At 32.8% G+C, this 22,154-nt stretch overlaps 1 protein-coding gene across 3 annotated transcripts in view; it reads left to right on the top strand.

Moving 5' to 3' along the window:
• LOC118681661 (cadherin-99C-like) overlaps window positions 1-22,154 on the top strand; it is a 383,201-nt gene that overhangs the window by 79,656 nt on the left and 281,391 nt on the right. For 2 of the 3 annotated variants that reach the window (XM_070105965.1, XM_070105964.1), the window contains 4 exons: window positions 589-767; window positions 1,374-1,499; window positions 17,097-17,276; window positions 19,490-19,555. In XM_070105965.1, coding sequence (XP_069962066.1) covers window positions 589-767; window positions 1,374-1,499; window positions 17,097-17,276; window positions 19,490-19,555 — 551 coding nt within the window. The remainder of the gene's footprint in view (window positions 1-588; window positions 768-1,373; window positions 1,500-17,096; window positions 17,277-19,489; window positions 19,556-22,154) is intronic. The other variant, XM_070105966.1, reaches the window with a different exon arrangement.

Below are 22,154 nucleotides of genomic sequence, written 5' to 3'. Positions count from 1 at the left end.
TTTCCTCATTTTTACTTAATCTTTGGTGAAAAGTACCGGAAAGGTATTAATTATTGACAACAGTTTCATATAGAGATGAAGTATTTCTGGGAAATAATTCGAACATTTTTAACATAAAATATTGTGTACAATACCATTAATTGTGGTATAAAAAAAGCTCAAGTCGACTTGAGCTGGGTTGGATCTATAGACTTCAAATTACCACAAGAGTAATTTAAATGTGATTTATTTAAACCAAATAGTTTTTTTTTTCATTGAAGTACTTTAATCAAAATTCAAATTTTAGTTAAGATATAACGGGGATACGTCCACTTGCAAATCAAAAAAAATATATTTTTTTTTGCATTTTTTTTAAGAGAAAAAACATACGTAAAAAGGTACGTTTCACGTCCATCGTGAATATGTTATAATATCTCTTAATTTCAAAAGTTTTACTGCTCTTTCAAATAAATTCGTAAGCAGTCCAGAATGCAAACTTAGCATCTTTACCACTATATTTCAATTTTTTTTTCAATTCTTATTTGTTTTATATTATGCTTACTGTTTGTTCACTAACTGCTACTGCACCGTTTATTCATGTATTTACAGTTATTGGCCAACAAACCACGCCGCCGGAGTTGCCAATCTACGGTGATCCCTACACGGAAATTGCACTGGATCTAGTCTTCCCAAAGGGGAATCCGACATTCCTGCTGGACGGCAAGAAATTGCAGCTGCTGCAACCGCTCGATCGCGATGAGGAGAATCTGAGTCACATTGTCTTTCAGGTGAGCGCACGAAAGCGACCACAAGCTAAGTTACTAGAACAAAGTTGAGCTCAAAATAAAGTGAAGCAGCTTGTGTGTGAATCCGTGAGTCTGTGAGTATGTTTGTGTAAGAGTGAATTCATGCGATGCAGCGCGCTTAAGGCGGCTGGCTAGCGGTAATATATATACAAGTAGATGGGATGTGCAACTGAAAATGTATGTTTGTATGTATGTGTAGATGAAAAAAGCCCGCGGTGACTTGCCGCTGTGAGATTTTGTTTGGTGAAATGCAAATTTTTTATGGCGAAATTTTACAGTTGCACGCCACAAAATGCTCCAGCCCCCAACAAAAGTATGCAGAACGCTTAGCTAGTAAACAGAAATATGCAAGCGTTTTCTGCTTTACTTGTGCCATTTGGCGCTGCAATTTCTCAAGCATATCTTCCACTTGTGCAAACCACCAACGGAGTGCTTTACTTTTGGCAGTGAGTGCGTATGTGTCTGCGGTTATATCTGCCTGCTTTGTTTATTTAAAAATATTGAGCGCTTTTATTTGTGTTTATTTATTTTTGGTTTTTACTTTGTTTAATTTTGTTTTAAATTTTATTTCATTTCGCTGCACCACAGGTCTCCTGTTCGATTCGCAACGCAACCAACAAGCGACGCAGCATTCCGATTATTGTGCGCGTATCTGATGTCAACGACAATGCGCCGCGCTTCATGAACACACCCTATGAGGTCACCGTGCCGGAGGTAAGAAATGAACAATCTCTGTGAAATTACAAAAACAAAAATTTAACAACAAAGCAGAAGTAACATTAAAGAAGCGTACATTGGTATATGCATGTGTGTATGTAAAAGTAGTGGCAAAAAGCGAAAAAAGAAAATTAACAACTTTTTTAACTTTACGAAAACCATATTTGTTTGCGTTTTTGCTTTAATTTGCCTCCTCGCCGCAATCTTGATAAGCTGCTTAGCGGGAAGCGAATGCGTCGGCGCATCGGCTCGCCATGACGCTGCTAGAAATGCATTTTCGCGCTGCGAAATGCATATTTGCTTTCCTTCTTCTGTTCGCTATATTTTGCGATCTATAACACCAACAGCAACAACAATAAAATCTGCTCCGATTTAACTAGAATCACAAAACCACAATCACCGTGGCAACGCCAACAATTAAGTGTGCCTAGCTCTAAGGCAAGGTGTCTCCCGCACAGCCTATCGCTTGCTTAAAGCGTCCCCTTCAGCTGGTAAATGATTCGCATTGCACATTGCAGTCAAGTTCGCCAACCTGGTGGGTGGTTTCCATTGAGCGCAACTGGTTTTTCGCACCCACGCACACTTTTATTTCTTTTAAACTGCAAATAATACCAACAAGAATTGCTCATAAAGGCTCGCAAGCATATGTTAGTGGTGCTACCGTCGGCGTTGTTGTTGTTATTAGAACGTTTTTAAACGACTCTCCAGTTAACTCTGTTAAGATTGACGTTAGCTGTACTGCATATGTGTTTGTAAGCAATGGTGCTGCCTTAGAACAATTATGCGAAATTGAAACGGTTCGCAAAATTCAAAAGACTTAAGCGACAAACTCGTTTTGAATAAAGTATTCTAGTAAACCATACATAAAATATTGTTATGGCTATTCTTTTAAATAAAGTGGCCACTCTTTTTAATTACCGCCTATTAATTACGATTTGTTATAGTAACATTAAAATTTGGTTTACAAATACCGTTAGACAGACAACATAAGTTTAATTTAATAAACTTAAATAGTTTTATGAGCTAACAACTAACCAAAAGTACAAAAGTATGGTTTTTATAACGAATACTAGATAAATGAAAATATATATATATATATCGAACTACATATTTTTAAAATGGTGGCTACCTTCTACTATTATCCAATCAACTTCTGGGTAAAGATGTTTAAAGCATGTCTTTAAAAAGCTAAAGATTCGATTTTAGATTTTTCTTAGATTTTTCTACGAAAAGACAGCACCTGTCTCCAATCATGGCCAACTATCATATTTGATACGTTCAATATAGAGACATTGCTGTTTAGATCATGATTTTGAAAGAATGTTGTTCTACATAAAAGGCCCAGAATTATTTAGTTATGGTTAAAGTTTATGAAACCGTAGCTAGATTTAGAAATTCCTATATGTTCTCAATATTTAACGATGCCTTATAGTTTGGGGAAGTAAATATATTTGGTACATATTTTCTTAAATTTCATGTTAGCCTTGGGAAATAGAATTTCCTAAAAATGTTTTTTTTTTTCGAAGATCCAAGTTTTACCCCATATATAAAATCTACCATGTAAGCTTGACCGAAGAACGGTATTTACCATTAAAATATGATGCCCACAGTTTTACTTATTGGTAAGTTACTTAAATATATATATATATATATATATATATATATATATATGTATACAGATGTGGCAGTAACTTCAAGTACGGAAAAGGAAGACAACTTCGAAAAACGGAGACACCACTTTTTCACTTATAACTCAAACTTAAAAAAATATATATAAAATGAAAGTTTACTACAGTGAGCAGCTTGCTATTATTATTGCCGTAGTTCCAAGGCCATTAAGTTATGATTTTATATTTTTAAAGTCTACAGTCGCATTTTTAGATAATTTTTTTCGATTATACCAATAAATATTTACTCATTTTACAATACGAAAATTGTTTAATTTTATTATTTTGAGCTTTTTTATGAAACTATTAATTATTATTTCTACACAACAACTTTTCCAAATAAAAATTACACATTATAAACTTCCAAATATACACAAAAACACTAAGTATATAAATACTCACATACATACCCTCTACTGCGCTTAATAGTGTTTGCAAATACAACTGCATCGGTGCTTGCAACAGGCAACTGAGAACAGCTGCCTGATTGACAGACATGCAAGCAAAGTAACATCAAAACGAACGTGTCAGCTGTCAGAAGTTTCACATGCGAAATCATTTCAGTCCCTCCTTCTTTTTGCTTTTGTTTCTTTGTTCTTTGTGCTAATTGTACTTTATGTTGCTGTTATTAAACGGCCATCTTAACAATGCATTGCCCCGATCAATTATTTTGCATGTGCACATACTAACATACATAAGTGCAACAACTGCAAAATAATAACAAAATTTGGGTGTGGGTTGCATTATTTCGCATGCGTTGAAGATAATTCATAATTTTCAATTATGTACAACAAATAGTGTCACTAAGAGATAGTAATAAGTAAGGTATGAATTGAAAAGGACTAGATTGCAAAAAAAAAAAAAATTTTAAGAAAAATATAATTTTCAATAGGTTGTTTTATACACTACAATATATTATACAATGCCCATTAGATATGCAACGTTTTTTTTCAAAATAGAAGATTAAAGAAAATTATTGATAGCCGCTTTCGGTGATGCCAACTTCTAGTTTTCTATTATCGGTTACAGAATATTATGTTCAAGTTATGTTCACTCCGAGCGAGGAATGGACAAACCATGACATAACATATGTCTTCCATCTCCCTCTAAATTGAATCAAAGCTATATGAAAAAGTTAAAATTGTGGGTTTATGTCAGCAGCTTTCCTTTTTAACTACTTTATCATAGTTTATTTCAAAGGGAAGCTAACAAAGTCGTAGATCAATAAGATGCGCTATTTACATCAGTCAAAAGCATAACATATGCAATCTCTATGTGGTCCAAACAGATGGCAGCTCTTTTTCGTGAATTATTTTCGTAGATGACTTCGTACTATTTTATGACAATGATAATAATGAAGAGGATGATGATAATGACAACGATGAATATGATGAAGATGATAAAGATGATGGTGATGATTATGATGATGATAACGGTTATAAATCACTTGGACTAAGGAAAACATATGACGACGGTATTGATAAATGATGAAATCGTTATAATATGTTTTTTAAAGATATTTGCTTCAAACGTGTTATTTCTTTTTTGAAAGCCAAATAATTTCTCTTATTTTATTTCAAATAAATTCATTAATATAAAACAAATAAATAAAACAATTTTAAACCACAAAATTAAACTGAAATTGCTCATGCATCCAGCGCTGTGGACTGTCCATCAAGAAGCGACTGAAGTACACCCATTAGGGTCTGATCATCAATGATATTACTCCAAACATACATACCTATCCAAATACACACACACGCATAAGTATAAATATACACATATACAGACATTACATATGTACTTACCATTGCAAACACATTGCTTTGGGCAGCAATTGCGACTTGAATGTTGCCAACCACTTTTCAAATGCTCGCTACTTGCTTGCCACAGTTTAGCGTAGTCCACAGCAACTGTCAATTGCCACCACAAACAACGAGTAAATCACGTTGCAAACAAGCAAACGCTGAAATCCGGCAACGCAGCCAGAGCAATCAATTATGTAGACAAGTTGTTCGCTCAACGGACAACAGTCAAAAACGAAGAAAAAAAAAACAAATTAAGCTGCGACATAAACAAAGTTCATACGCAAAAATATAACGTAAAAATCGCCTTAATTTTGTGCGTATTTTTGTTAATTAAATGGCCGTCAGCCGAACGCTTCGCCCCTTGGTCGCTCAGTCGCTTGGACAGTTGTCAATTTGGCGCACTTTTAAGTTGATTTGAGTAGTTGCTGTAGCGGTTAGTCGGCGCAAGTACTTAGTAACATGTTGCTTTTAATGAAGCCAATGTGCAACATGTTGCTGGCGAAGCATGTCGCACGACACGCAAGTCTACACGAACGACAACCGCTAATGGTGGTTGAGTTTACTTTATTTTTTATGGATTTATTTTAATAAAATATTGTTTTTATGCATTTTTGTCGTACTCCTAATGTTGCCAGCCAATTTTCGTGATAGTTTCTGTGCAAAAAAAAATTGTAAAAGACTAAAGAAATGCTTTTTATGGTCGCATGTTGCAAACTAATTTCCCACAGGCGCAAAAATGTACATTGCATTCTTACACAAATACTCGCAACACACATACAATCACTTAAAGTGCGTATGTGTGTTTGTTGCACAAAATTTGCAACACGTTGCACTGTTATACATCAATCGACTGTTGGCAGCAGCACCTGTTGGCACCATTTCAAAGAGCTGTCCATCAAATGCGCTTACACCACATCCCCTCCTGCCTCCTTTTGCTTTCTCCCTCCCCAGACTTTTAATGTTCTTAAGTTCGTTTGCTGTCAACACAAATCCCGTTCAACAGGAATAACTTGGCCCCAAACATTCGATTCAACGAGGGTAAACATCTTCTGGCTATCGCCTGTTGGCTGCATGTGCCCGACGCACACTATCTCCGTATTGCGGGCAACCAAGCATGCGGAAATTCATTATTACAAGTTGAGTGTAACTTTTTTTCGGCAAAGAATTTTGCTGTTCTCCTTGCATTTATTATGTTTTTCTACTCCCGCCATTTTGTTTGTTGTTTTTGTTTTTGTGTCTAGCGACTCCCATCTAAATCGCGCATTTGAAAGCAAATTGCGCCATTCATAAATACATTACAGTAATCAAATTAAGTTATTAGCTCGGCAATGCCATGTACCGCTATTCGCCACTAGCACACACACACAAGCATGAGTGTGCATAATACACAGTACACGGGTTTGGCTGCTGCATGACTGCTCCTGAAACCAGCTGCTTTGTTAGTTATTTATTGAGTGCAATTTCTTTAATTCATAAATGACGCGGCTGACTTTGAAGACAAAATATTTGCATAATAACGGTAGTCGTTAGTGTCAAGTTTCTTCAGCTTGATACGCGAGAAGGAGAGAAAGGCAGGTTGCTGAAGTATTCTTATCTTTTAGAAGAAGCCTGTCTAATTTATTGAGACTAATTTTTATACTACCATTAGGTGCAATTGAATTTGATGGGATAATTTTCGAATACTGTGTATGTACATCATTTATTTTCTATTATGATATTACATACTAATTTGCAAAGAACCGTTATATGTACTGCGGTACAATATTTTATGCCCGATTTTTAACAAAATATTGGCTAAGAGTCATAGAATATTCATAACATTAAATATTGTGCGGACTGTTACCTCTTAAATGATAAATAAATTCAAAAATCCTTTCCAGATTGGAACAGAGTCAAGGTAATCGAGATACATATTTCCTGTAATTTTTGAAAATTAAACTGCTACCTTCATTTTAGCTATCTCAGCGCTCTAGATATCTTGTTTTTATAATAAGTCATTTGCTCATACAATAGTTCGCCTAAAAGTAAGCCTACTTATACAAGAGATGAAAAGGCTAGCCTAATATGAATGATTGTATATAATTTAGAACATTATATGGCGATGTAGCTCATAAAATGTTTCACGAACTTTAATGAAAAATTTAGAAAATCTTAATAATGAAAACAGAGCTCCTTTAGATGTTTTGAAAAATTAAAGAGTGCCCAGAAATATACTACATTACAACTAAGCTTCATTTGATTCCACTACTGACCACAATATATGGTTTTTATGCTTAGCCACCCACAAAACCTTATATTAAAAAAATTTACAAATAGAGTTTATGAGAATTATTTTTTAAATACAGATAAAAGAAGAACTGATACTGAATAGCAAATATTTCTAAAGCGTCCTAACTAACTTCGTAATCTGTCCAAAAACCTTTGTTGATTTCACAACAGCTTTGGAAGGTCGTATACATGAATATTTTTATAATGTATTATTCGATACCTTCATTGTAATGTGATAAATATTGCATCAACAATTATTTTATGGTTTTATAAGCCCATGTTGCCAGTCAACTAATTAAGCACATAATTGCCTCTTAATGAATACCTCCATAAAATTGGAAAATGTTACTTTGGCTGTGGCACAAGTAGCCGCTTTGCTATAAATTACATCACTATTCTCAATGTTTTTACGACGGCCATCCACTCTCAACAGAAGCAAAAGATATTTGCAGGTAGTATTGTAAATTCTTGTGGCATTAGCGACTTTGACTGTCATAAAGCAGTGCTGTATTTAGTGGTACACATAAACATATTTATTTTTGCAAATAGAAATATGTATATGAGTTCATATGGTGGTTTACATATATATGGTACATATATCAATATTTATGTATATATTTGTATACAATAGTGAAAAGTTTATTGAGAAACTGAAGCCAAAGTTTTTCTGGTCGCCTAATAGTCGCGTTTCGCTATTACTGCGGATTATAAAGTGAGGTTACCTATGAAAGAACTTGTAGTGTACTTCTGTATCTAACCCTGCTAAATGTTGAGGTCAAGGTAGCTGTAACCGATCGAAACTATAAACTAACATACGATCTTCTCCCGTTTTAACTTCTATTCTCGTGGGCCAAGCCTTCGTTATGACAGTAAGAGTCTGCGAAAATCTTTACAAACTATTTTTGTTACCTTTCCCGGAAAGTTTCGAAAATGCTACTGATAAATTTCCTTAACAAAAACAATAATTTTTTTCAGTAACTACGTCAGTTCAACATACTACAAGCGCGTTCAATCAAATTGCATTCAAAAATGAAATTATTTGATTATTTAATTTTCTCTTGTTTATTCGTTTTTTTTTCCTCTTTCTTCCCCTTACTTAACGCTTAGCATCAAATGGTTATACTAAAAATTTCCTACAAGACTATGAGATTTGCAATTTAAAAAGGTGTTTTTCTTTGAGTTATAAATTCAAAAGAAAAAAAACAAATCCTAAAAATAGTTAAACTTTAACCGTTAATATCTTTCAAACGGTTAGGTTTACGAAAAAACTAAACCATTTTATATACTATAGAATTAAATTTTCTACAAAATCTGCGAAATAAGATATTCAGTAGTTTCAAGCAGTGGGAGGCGATATATACATTTTTATATCTAATAATGAAAAAAAAATAGAAAACCGTTAAGCGGAGGACCTTCTCGTTACATCTAAGAGTCTCAGTCTTGGAGAGCCTTTCTGAGTGGTGTTTATCAACCAATTTTTTAGAGTATGAAGCGAAAGAAATCATTCCTTTTTTTGACCTACCTCAATATACATTTATACAATTAAAGCGAAAAAATAAACATGTTTTGTTGTAAAGCTTTTACAAATGCTACGTTTATATTTCTCATAGTTTATTTTCCCATATAAGTATGTATTTTCAAAAAGTGTTTATATATATTTATGCACTTGAACTCCTGCTGATCTTGTACAACTAAAACAAGTATATTTTTATTTTATTCATAAAATATTTTGCTACCTAAGACACTTTCAATTCAAACCTTGAAATTCGCTGCGGTGTCTCATAAAGTGTTTTCCATTTTTATTTTTTAAAATTATTGTATGCACGTGACCCGCACTCGCTTTGAGTTGTGCATGTCATGCAGCGCACGAAAAGTGGAACACACTCGCACATACTGGTATGTTTAAGTATGTGAGGGCTTGTATACATACATATATGGTTATAATAAATATATGTGCATATTTGTACCAAAATAATGAATTTTACAACAGTTCGTTTGTTTCTTATAATATTTCATATTACTCAGTTTCTTTTTACTAAAATCAAACTTCGGCCTGCTTAGTCATTTCCTGTGTAAACAATCTCACAGTTACTCAGTTTGTGGTTTCCACATTATTAAATTTTTATGCGTTTCGCGTACGTTTTCATAATAGACATATCAACTGCTCTAATAAAATGGAAACCTTAAAGGTAAAAAAAAAAAACTGCACAAAATGTACTCACTTTCATTTAGTACAACCAACATGCTATTTATCCACTCTGTCTGCGGCAAGTAACTCGACATTTTAGTGGTTATAAGTGTTTAATTATATGTGGCGGAATGTGGGTTTTGATTACGAGCTGCAGTTCACGCGCTGCGCTTGTGGCTAAAAATATTAGTTTTCCATATTAAACATTGTAGTGTCAATGCACATTCTTTTCATGTTTCCTATGGTTCTTGTTAGCTTTCATAAATAGCGGTATGTAAAAATGCAAATTAGCAATATTGTGAGCGGTAGTTTATGAGGTGTTGTTAACTACCGAGTGGCGGCAGTTAGTATTAATTAAAAATGAACCGCCAGATAAGCCAACAACAACTAAGTAGGCAGGAGTGTACAATATTTTCGTTTTTGTTCAAAAACACAACTAATTAATTTTGTTTATCTGCTTGTGAAGGCCTTAATCGTTTGCTTTTGTACTTTTGCTCAGCTGCAATTTGCCTGCTTTTGTGCTTTATAAGAAATAATCTAAGCTGAAATTACCTTTTTAATGCATCTGCAGCTATTCGATTACCAAATTTTTTTATGACTATTACACTCATAATTCTTAATGAATGCCTTAATCTGTGTGAAAAAGTAGCCACTGTAAATCAACGTATTTACTAGGAGTTCGTGTCTTAAGTCTCACAGCAGCCGTTTGCTCTTAGAGGTATTTTCAAAATAATATGGCAATTATTGCTATATAGTTTATAAACTTTAAGCTGTTTTGCTTATTATCTATAGTATTCTGCAAGCAAATTTTAGTGGCAAACGATAAAATATACTCCAATTTATTTATTTAGGAAAACTTTAAAATTTTTTTCTTTTTCAAAACCTAAATTTAGTTTTCCATAAGCATTATTAACAATAAAACAATAAAAACTCATAAAAAAAAAAAAATTTCAAGTATTTAATAAGAATATGCAATATATTTGCAATATAACCGTGTTCCCACTCTTATGCCATACTAAATTTTTTGGAAGCGACAAATTTTATGTTTCTTAAAAGCTTTTACCCTCTGATTAAATAAAAAAATGTTAACTTCATTAATGGTATACACCAAAATGTAGAAATATAATGTGAAAATATCGTAAACAAAATTCAAATGCAAAACCAGAAAAATTAAATGAGTTTTAAGTGCTACCACGTGAATTTTTTATTGTTGTATGCAGTTTTGTGAATTTTAAGTATCACTTACGAGTAAGCGTGTAAATTAAAACTTTAAAAACATGTTATGTACGTATATAATATATGTTGCAATACCAAAAGGGTACAATTTTCAATAATGACCGTATTGACTCAAAAACTGAAGCTTTAGGATACTAATTTTGCATCTCTTGAATATCGTGTTAAAAAATATTATATTTGATCAAATAATGCAATTTATAATTTAATTAATTTTTACTTTTTACTTTTAATACTTTTTATATATTTTTTATTATTTTTGCACAAAAAACTTTTCGTTTGAATAAATTTAAAATTTCAACATATTTCTTGATACTTCTTGAAAATCAAAACAAAAACTGGCCTTGTAAGAAAATTGCAAATTTAACACGCTTATAACTATATAGCATGTAATATTTTTCATTAACTTATTTTTACTATAGCAACAAAATTCTTTAATTAACTTACAATTTTAAAAAATAAATCTTTAGTTTTCTCAATCATTTCCATAAATCTTTGTTATCACTCTTTCTTCCATTTATTTAAATCACAAAATGCTTGGCAACTCAAATAAAATGCTTAACTGACAAATTTCGCGTAATTTTTTGTATGCGTGTGAGTTTCAAATAGCTTAGTGTTTTATAAATTTTTTTTAGTTTTTTTTTTATATTTTCCTTTTGCGATATAACTTGTAAACTGTTGCAGTGCTGACAATTTTCCTTTTATATCTATTATTTTTCGCTCTTACACTTGTATGTAGATTGTACATACTTATATGTTTTCTTCACAAGCAAAGATTTATTTTGAAAAGCCGTCATAACTTTTAACCGCTACCTAAAATGCAAAAAAACACATACAACAACAAATGCAAGGCGTAGTAAGCGCTTTGAACTGTGAGACCTAAACCACCCTTGACTTTACTTTTTTTTTTTGGATAGTGTATTTGCACTGATTTTTTATCGTGTACATAAATACTTATATATTTCGTTTAAATAATTATTGAAGTCAAATATTTTCTAACTTATATGGTGGCAAGTTATATGAAGAAAAATAAGAGTTGCCGTTGGCTATACTAAAAAATACCAAACATTTTTCAGTGTGCACTTTTAGTAAAAATTCGGGTTATATTCCTGAACTTTTCATATTTAAAAGTCACCAGCAGACATTTTTTTGTGTTTTCATATTAAGCATATGCCTACTGGTTTGTATATGTGCTTAATTTATGCACGTATTGCAAATATGTTACATATTGCAACCGCACATACATATGCATATACATATATAAAAAGCAACAAACTTGATATCACAAAATCATTGATTTCCCTGAACATTGTATGTGAATTTACATATATATGAAAAATATCTCAATATATTTTTTCTTAGCAATTGGTGGCTTTATTATTATAGCAAATTTATGGTGGCATGTGCATTCATGTGTGTAGTGTGGCATTCCACACATCACACTTTGAACAAAATGCAAATTAGCTGGCACTTAAGAATGTGGAAAGCAAGCTGCCAAATAAATAAAGCTAATGTGATAAAATAAAAAATTTCAAAAAGTTAAGTGTTTGCAAATGTATTTTCTTCTGGTGCCAGAAAAGATATAATCTTGTGGTTAAATGATATTGTTTGCTTTGAGGTCCTAAAACAGGAATTTTCATTAAATATTGCTTCAATTTTGATATATGCTTTATATTTGTATGCTTTGCACATATTTCTTAATATATATTTCATATAAAGTTGGACTAAACATAACAGTATGTGGCTTATAACCGAAACTTTATAACTTAATTCACAATCCTTTGTTATGAAGAATATATGAATTTTTTTTGCAGTAAACTTCTTTAAAATTTTAAATTGAAATCTATTTGTGTGTTTTGTCATTGTGCTCACCTTGTCAGTCAGATTGAGAACGATAACATGTCTTGGCCGCCCATTCAATAAAATTTTTTTTATGCAAACCAATTTTGAAATCGCAATTCTCTTAGAAAATGACATCCTTCTCAGGATATGTACTATTATACGATTTTTCGGAAAACGTCAACTCAAATAATTTTTATAGTATTAACAAAGTAATAGTATGCCTTTTAGATGAATTTTCTCTTTCCTTGCATTTAAAATTTTAAGAAAGAAGACAACATTTTCGACCTGCTTGATTTAACCAAAATCCAAATAAAAATTGATATTTGTCAACTTTTAGTCTCAGGCATCCATTATTTCATTAGAAATTGGTCCTCGTCTTTAAGCAGCTGCAGAGGTTATAATCGAATAGTTACGTGCTAACTGGAATAACTTAGTTCATTGCTAGGTCACAGCTATTGTGATTAAATGTTTTGCTAACTATTTTATTCAGCGCTGATTATCATATACTTTATATTTGTATGAGGCATTCAAGGATAACTCTTTATTTTTAGAATTCAAATTTATCAAAGTCAAGCTAGATTCAAACAAATTGGATATACATATGTATTATTTAAAATTTTTTAAATATCAGCTATTAGTTGGTTATAGTTGTACTCTGAGACTATTATAATTTTATATTTATTTTAGGTCTAACTCAGGAAAGTCTAATAAGCAGAACTTTAAACGATCAAAATATTGAATATAATCCTTTTGTATGAGCACCAATACTACATAAGATACAAATCAACACCTTCAACTACTTTGTTACCTAAAAGGATTCTAAGCGGTAGATAAACTCAGCAAACACTTCCTCTAACACCGAATAAAAATAAGCCACTACTTCCCACTAACCTAATTAGTTTGCATTTCATGACAAATTCACCGCATTTTCTGGCAACATTGCAACATTTCACATAAATATGCAATAATAGGCACTAATCTACTAATGCACCCAATTAAAGCAAATAAGAGATTCTAACAACGCACTTACCTATAAGTCTTCAAATATAGCTAAAGATAACGGGGCGATAAATTGATAGCGCGGAGTGCCCACATCGAATACCGAATCAAAGCAAAACTCGTTCGGCTAATTGTGTGTTAAATGAGTCACTAATAACCACGGCCAAATGAAAACTAAAACGACACACACGCACACATCCATAGCCACATACACACAGGCAAAGAGCGAACGTCTGAAATTGGCAGCAAACATATATACAAAAAAGTCAAATATTTGCGCACACATATGTACATGTGTGTCTGTTGCGCCACAAGATTCCAATTAATAAATACATAAATGAACAACACTCACCAAATGCGGTCGCGCTGAAATTAACAATTCATGTCTATTCCTCTATCTTTCTGTCGCTGTTTTTGTTGTTACCGATGCTGTGGCGCGCCGCCAAGACGACAGCGGAGACAGCAACGCACATTGTCAACATACAACGACAACAACAAAGTGGCACAGTGACAAAGGACCAAATCAAAGTTGTTGTTCGACAAAGCTGGTGGCAGAGCAAAGCAGGCGCAAGTCTATATGCATGCGTGGAAGTTGGGCAAGTAAATTCTGGAAAACATCCCCTGAGACGATGCTAATTTTTTTTCTTAAAAGTTTGTCGCCTTTTTTCAATGTGTCTGTGTGGCTTTATGTTATCAACGTTCCTGGAAATTGTGCCACGATTCGTTACCAATTAAAATCCTGTTGCTGCTAATACCAGAAGCGACTTATTAGCCTGTGTTGTTGTACTTGCGATGAGTTTCTCTTCATTTATTCCTTTCTATAATATATTTTCTTTATTTTTATCGTCTGTGGCAACTAGAAATGGGTTAAAGTAGACAGTTCTTATGACAGCGACGGTGAAGGTCTAGTTTTTATGTACAAAGAACTATATATAAATATATTAGGGTGGAGCGAAAAAAAAAATTTGTTTTGCTTAGCCTGTGGGTAAAATCTGAAGATTATGAAAAAAGAAAATGTTTGGACAAAAAAAATAATATTTGGTTTAAACATTTCACGTTTATATAAAATATACCGATTTTGACGGTTTTTGACTCAAAATTTATTTTAAGGCTTAAGAGAAGCATGTGGTAATTAAGACTTTTTTTAAAACTCCAATAATAACCACAAAAAATTTTTTTAAGTTAACAAATTTTAATTCGCAAGATAGAGGACTCTCCACTCTCTAATTTTAACTCGAAAATTTACTTTAAAACTGAGTGTGTGTTTTTTTTTTGTCCACAAATTTTCCTTTTCTATAATCTGCAGATTGTACCCTCAGGCTAAGGACTTTTTTTTCGTTCCACCCTAATATATATAGATGTATGTATCTGTATGTACGTACGTATAAGTGTATATGTGTAAATATGTTTGTGAAACTTGTTTTTGCATTTGCTTTTGAAAATAATCAAACATTTGGCAGAATTGCATATACAAATATTCCAAAAAGCCTAAGAAACAGCTTAGACATTTCAAATAGTTAGTCCCTTTCATGGGCTTAAGTTAGTCTGCTTAGTTAGAAGGAATATTGAATAGACAAGTGTTTTTTCTTTTTATTTCGCTTTTAATTTTTTACACGCGCCTGGCGTTGTTGTCTTAGTAGCTAAGTAGTCTTTCGTCTAAATTGCAGCGCACAACCAAATAAAGCGTACAGCCATCATCATCTATTTAGCTTATTGGCATTTGCCGGCATTCTTCCAAAAGACTTAATGCTATGACTTGGTTTGCTGTTAAATGTGCGTCGAGTGTTGTGGTCCAACACCAAAGCGAACTGTGAAGAAAGGATGTGAATACTTCGGCAATGGCTCCATCAACATGGATATGAATGGAGAAATACGAGGGTGGTTTGATAAGTCTGTTTCTGTATAGTTATTTTCGTATTCCTTCAGATGCCTTCTTTAAATCAATATCCCGATAGTAGAGTTTTCATAAGCAAAATGGGAATGGCAGTTTTCTGAATATTGTTTTTGATATTGCTAATTTTCATAGCATGAATACAAATCTCAATCCAACTGCCTAAAATGGGATAAAGGTTTTCTGTTTTTACTGGAACCTTTGAGACATCTCAACTATTATAAAGTAATTGGAACTAAGAAGGACGATTTATATAAAGTTCGGAGATAAGATGTACCTCGATATACGGAAGATATTCTGCAAATCTATATTGATCCTGAAACATCAAAAAATTCAAATAGCGCCTTCCTAAAGACTTGTCTGTGAATCTATTGTGAATTTTTAGTTTCTATTGTGGATACTTCGGGGATATTCAAATTTATCAAAATTCATCATGTAGTTAAAAATCGATGGTCCCAGGATACATCCTAGTTTAGAGTTAGAGTAATTGTAGCAGTCAAGACACGAAGAGTTCTACTCTAACCTCTACTAATATGCCTGCAGCATTATCCAACCCCCGACTTCCAGAATACATCCACATCTACAGTTAGATAATTTTAGTGGAACGATAGACCACTTGCTGGATCATTGCTTCGTGTATTTGCTGTGACAAGGAAGAAACAAATTCTAACCGCTAACCGATTTAAAAAAAATCGAAAATAATTTTTATTATTATTATTTATTACAATATTTCACTGTATAGAGTTGCCAACTAAAGTTTGTAAAAAGTTTGGTTTTTATATTTAAGTCGAGACGCACATCTAAAGTTTTTTTAAGAAGAAAAGTCAGATGTAAATCTAACTAATATAAAAAAATTACTATAAGTAAAAAAAGTCACTGACTCTTCAAACTACCTCTGTACTTCATATATAATACAACAACATAAGTTTTTGTAGCATTGAGTGTGTACATATGGTGTCCAGCTTCCGCAAATATCATACACTCGTTGACTTCATGGCCAACGGCTTACAATCTGCGTCGCACTAACTTTAGCAAAACTTATGCGCTTAAAATTCTGAAGTCCAACTCTGTGCCAGCACTTGGCACTTCTTACTGCAAAAGCTGAATATTTATACTCCCCACTTAAGCATTTACGGCCCTTCATGCCGCACTTCTCAACACAATTTCGCATAAGCTTGTGCCCTCGTATAGCCGACAGTATGCTGCGCTGCTCTCGTTTACAAATATGGCCAGCCACGCACATTTCACTTGCCATTCAAGCCGATTTAATTTATGTTAATTGCTGCAATGGCAACATGTAATTTTCTACAACTGCTCCACCTGCAATGCATAGTAATGTCTTAAGCCTGCGCGCCACAAACTTTTAGCTACAATGCCTTCATATTGCTATTGTTGTTGTTGGTGAATATTCCTGGTGCCGCTGGTGCATGTGTACAACAGTCACTTTAAAATTTGTAGACATTTTCCTGTCAGCATCTCGTTTATTGCATGGATGCGATTTTCTTAAGTGAAATCTATTTTATTTGCCCAGCATTTTTCCTTTGTACCAACACACCAATAAACACATACACATATATACTTGCATATTTATTTTTATGGCATTTTTTCTAATATTTCTTCCATTTTTAACTCCGTCTAAATACTTTTCTATTAATCCCTTTCATTAACTTTGTTATTGTTGTTTTTGTTTCTTTATAGAGCACTCCAGTTGCCACAACGGTCTTCCGCCACATTCAGGCGCTGGACAAGGATGCTGGTGTTAATGGACTCGTCGAGTATTTTATTGTTGAGGGCAACACAAATACAACGGAAGATGAGAAAATGACAATTGCCGATGGCTATGGTACATTTGCAATTTCCTTTCCCCATCAAGGGCAGGTGAGTGTTAGGAAATTATGCAAATCGGATGTGCAAATCGATATATTTTATTCTAGTTTGATGGGATGGGAAGAGTTTATAATATACCATAAAATATGTACATATATATGTACAGCTATATATCATAACCTAACATATGCCAATTACGAGTTGAAAATTCCTGTTTGAATGCCAGTGACCGTCTCACGAAGAATTTACAATAGACACTGACATTATTGGCATAGGTTACAGAACCCGTAGAAGTGCTACATATGGTATTTTCATGAATATAAAAATATGTTATTAATGTAGCAAGCAGCCTGAAATTTTTTTATCGTTTCAAATAAAAACACTTCTTTGGCAAATTTTTAACCAATTTAACCAACAACGATTACTTTTTGGGTTCTTCCAAATTTTCAATACAATTTTTGTATTTCGATTTGTCTTTGATTTAAAATACGCCTCTGTTTCAGCGACTGAAATTTCAATATCGCCAAATTTGTTTCTATCGACCATGCTTTAGAGAACTAGGAAGGAGAAAAAATCACTCGGGGATAGATCCGAAGGATACGCAAAAAATATTTGCTGATTTTGAAAATATTTTGTAATATGGTAATAAAGAATAAAGAAATTATAGCTCTATTATATAAGGTGACTTCTACTCTATAATTTCTGGTCTATAATCGATGCATTAATAACAGTATTTTATATTGTGTATGGTCACTGATTTCGGTATACTTCATCCTACAAATCGGATTATATAAACGCATACAACAATTTAGAGTTTGCATTTTTCGGAACAATTGTTTGATTGGCGGCATTCATTATATATCATAGCAATATACTGTATATGAACGATGCGCAATTTTTGGTGTATAATCTATCCCTACGATCCGGTCTTATGGTATAACACTCAAGAATTATCGAGGCCAGTTGTCAAAATTTAAGTTTTTTTAATACTACAAGTGGAATAATGGATAATAAATAAAAAATTGTGGTTGACTATTCAGTTGCCAGTTGTTGTCCATAATAAAAATTTTGGTATTTTCTTACCTTACGGCTACGCTAGGCGCCATACACAACACAAAAAGTAATCTATAAAACACAATATGGCGTTTTGATCCATAATCAGGAAAAATCTACTTTCATTAAAAATTTCATAACTTTTGAAACGTTCAGTATACAATCTTTTACAATGTGAATTCTGGTGGAGCATACAAAATTTTTTGGTAAAAATATATCTCAGTATGATTTTTTCTTATTTTTTTTTTGGCTCACCTATGCATAAAAGATTTTTTTTAAATGTAAAATATTTAATTATAGCTCTCGGTAGAAGCTGCATATTAAGGAAGTGGAAAATTCAATTTAAAAAAATTCAACTATTTGTAATAATCAACATCATATAGGTATATACATATGTATATATTTCTATGTGTAAATTTTTTTTTTTAACTCTACAAACATTAGCTCAATTTTCAGTACAATCAAGTACATATTAATAGGTACTGTCTTTAAATCAATATTACCATTTCAAAATCAAATCACATGAATAAATTGGTAGTAAAATAAAAAGTTCTCGAATGTTTGCAATCAATAAATGCATATTAACAGCAAACCCAACTGAGATAAACCCAACTGCAGCATTGTGGAGGGTAATGCCTTGTAAATTCAGGCAATAAATCTTGTCACATTTCTATCTATGAACTCTCGCGAAAATCGCAGATTGCAAAAGCAAGCAAGAATAAAAAAAATAACATTATATTTATATTCATATGTTTACAATAAAAACAAGCATACAATTAGTAGTATATTTAAATGTAACCATGCACATACCTTTTGAGAGTCATGTGTCATGCGTTGGTGGTCTCAATCATTTGGCAAATTCATCTACAACTCTGATAGACAACAACTTGCGTATGTTGTTGTTCATACTGCTGCAAATGGCATGGCTGCTTGCGCCTATCTATTGTACATACACACATAATATGTTGGCCTTCCACTGTCATTCTTTGTCAATAATCGATGCAATCAATCAAATTGCATACCAAAATCATTTATATCTGTATATGTTTACATATATATATACAATATGCGATATCCCATGCAACACACCTCAAACGTAAAAATTGTTAGATTTTTGATTCGTCAGCATTTAATATACAATACATATCAATACAAATATTTTTAATGAAAAAATAACAAACATATACATATCTACACTTATATCTCCACAGGTGATTGTCGCCAAAACGCTGGATTACGAGAAGGTGCAACGTTATTATCTAACCAACGGCGCAGCGGTAAGTTGACTGAGCATGCGCTTGTAAATTTGGTATAAACATTGCGTTATTAATATTGTAAATAATAAGGTTAAACGCAATTCATTAATACGAAACATTAGTGTTGAAACATAACTGATATAGCAGAGAAACGCACACACATAAGTACCTACATATATACTTAACAATACCTAAAAAAAATCATTTGAGAGCCACGACAGAAATTCTTTGTGTCACTATCTTTTATCCTCACATACTCAACTACATATTTTTCGTGTTGGAAAAGTTAAAGTCACCGCACAACTTTCTTTTTCCATAATTTTTTCGCCAGTTTCTACCTAAAGCATTCACTCCTGAACTCCCAGCAGGCGCTTTAAACTTTAAGTATTTTTTACCTCTTTCCTCTTTCACTGCAACTCTGTGTGCACACATAGCTGACAGCAGATATTCATAAATCGCTGGCCGTTGGAATTTTAGCGCTTCATTGCACCGCGTTGCCCCGCATTTTATGTGACAGCATTTCGCTGTTGAGGCTTTTGTAATTTGATAGCGACAGCTTAGACTGTCAAGCCAGTGGTGAGCCAGTGAACCAAACACGCCAAATCACACAAAAGTACATGTAAGAGTACAGTGGAGTCTCTATGTGAAAATACTTATAATTTTACAAATATTTTTTCATGCCTCTGACGTCTTTAACATCTTTTTGTTGTAAGAATGTTTTACTGCATAACATGATCGTGTAGAACGCAAACTGCTTCTTTGTTTTATGCAGAATGAGAAGCATGATTATTATGAATTTATTGGAAGAAGTCTGAGGAAAACTCATATTATTTTCATATTAATGTAAAATATATATATATAATGTTATATAATTATATAGAACCAGTCTCAGATTCAGGAAGAATCAGAGAGTAGCGAATAGAACAAACTCTTTACATAAAAATGGCGAATCGACGACAGCCATGTTGTACGTAGTTGTAAAGCCAGAAAATTAAGAATAAACAAGTGTAAACATCGAAAGCATCCCATTTAACCGGAACTTCTCATTATATTTGCTGAAAAGCGACCACTGACATTAGTCAAAGCTAGAATTATCAGTTATCAGTTATGCAAGTAAACCAAATTTACCATTTGGAGATTCCTCAAGCTGAAATCTTATCAGTTCTTTTCTTTTACAATTTACCAAAAGCAAAAAAGCATTGATACTCAGCGCAGGTCTACAGGATGAATAAGACAAAATATATGTATACATATTCATTGCAGGCCTTTCTTAGAAGAAAATTTTCGTATATATTTCGTAGATATTTTAACAATTCATCATTAACTATAAAGTATTTGAATACTTTTTCATATATAAATAATATAATAGAAAATACCCAAAATATAATAGAATTCTAAAGTCTATAATTGATACAACTCGGGTATAATTAATAAAAAATTGCAATTTTACAAGTATTATTCTTTAGTAAGAGAAGAAAATATTTGAACTAAGATCCCAACTGTAGGCTTTAGGTTTATGTTGTCTATAAAATGATGCCTATATTTAGGAAGAAACCATACATTAATTTTATATTATTTTTACCAACTTTAAAGAAATCGCTATCGATTCCTGCAAGCACTGCTAATCATATAAAATTCCAAATTTTCATATGCTTTCCATTATACATGAAAGTAACTTCTTATGAATTTCATATATTTCAGATAGATTGAATAATTTTTTCCTTTTACTCTCGCAACAAGGTTTTTATTAAATTTATTAAGCACAAAAATATCTTACCCAAAACGATAGCAGCAAATGCTCCACATGCAGGCAGTGCAACATATCGGCATTCAGGAATCATTAGAAGCCACCAAATAATATCAACACTAAAGTGTTAAATCTATACAAATAAGAATCACTAACATTCCAGTATCGCCGGCTAAGACGCCTTATATAAGTCAGTATTATATAACTTAGCTTAAGCGAGGTGTTGTTGACAACGGTGCTTTGTAATGATGAGGAATCGAAATGACAGCAACGAATGAAATTTAATTCAATTTATATTTTCATTTTTTGCAAGTGACTGCTATAGGATGAGCGCAATGCCATTCCACTCGAAGAGCCTCGAAGAGTTATATGACAGTCGCTTTATGAGAACTGCTTCTGGGAACAAAAATTGTGTGCGCGAGGAAACTGCTCAGGTGAGAAGTGCAGCTTACTTAGAAAGGCAAAAATACGCGGCACGTTCAGTGGAAAAGGCGCGAGTCTATTAAAATCCAATTAAAATGGTGCAAGTTTGGACTGTTAGTTGAATGGACTGTTAGTTAGACGGATGGCACACCATTGTAAAATATATGACGTATACAAGCTATGTATATACGTATGTATAAAAGTATTCATGTATATAAATTCATATATGTTTAGAAAAATGCATGTGGCTGTGTGAAAATCAATCGTATTGTGGGCTGACGGTCGCAACCCACTTCCTCTAACAAATTGCCAACAGGCCAATGAGTGGGCTTTTTTAGCTTTGTTTTATGTTTGACTTTATATTATATAATATAACTGCTGAATAACTGTGTGATCGACATATCTGTGCTCGATTTGCCAAGTTTATTAGCTGGTTATTAATTATTTTTT

Source organism: Bactrocera oleae, chromosome 2 (assembly GCF_042242935.1).
Source record: "Bactrocera oleae isolate idBacOlea1 chromosome 2, idBacOlea1, whole genome shotgun sequence".
NCBI classification, from domain to species: domain Eukaryota; kingdom Metazoa; phylum Arthropoda; class Insecta; order Diptera; family Tephritidae; genus Bactrocera; species Bactrocera oleae.
Note: the sequence above shows the minus strand (reverse complement) of the source record. Positions and strands in the feature narration are given on the sequence as shown.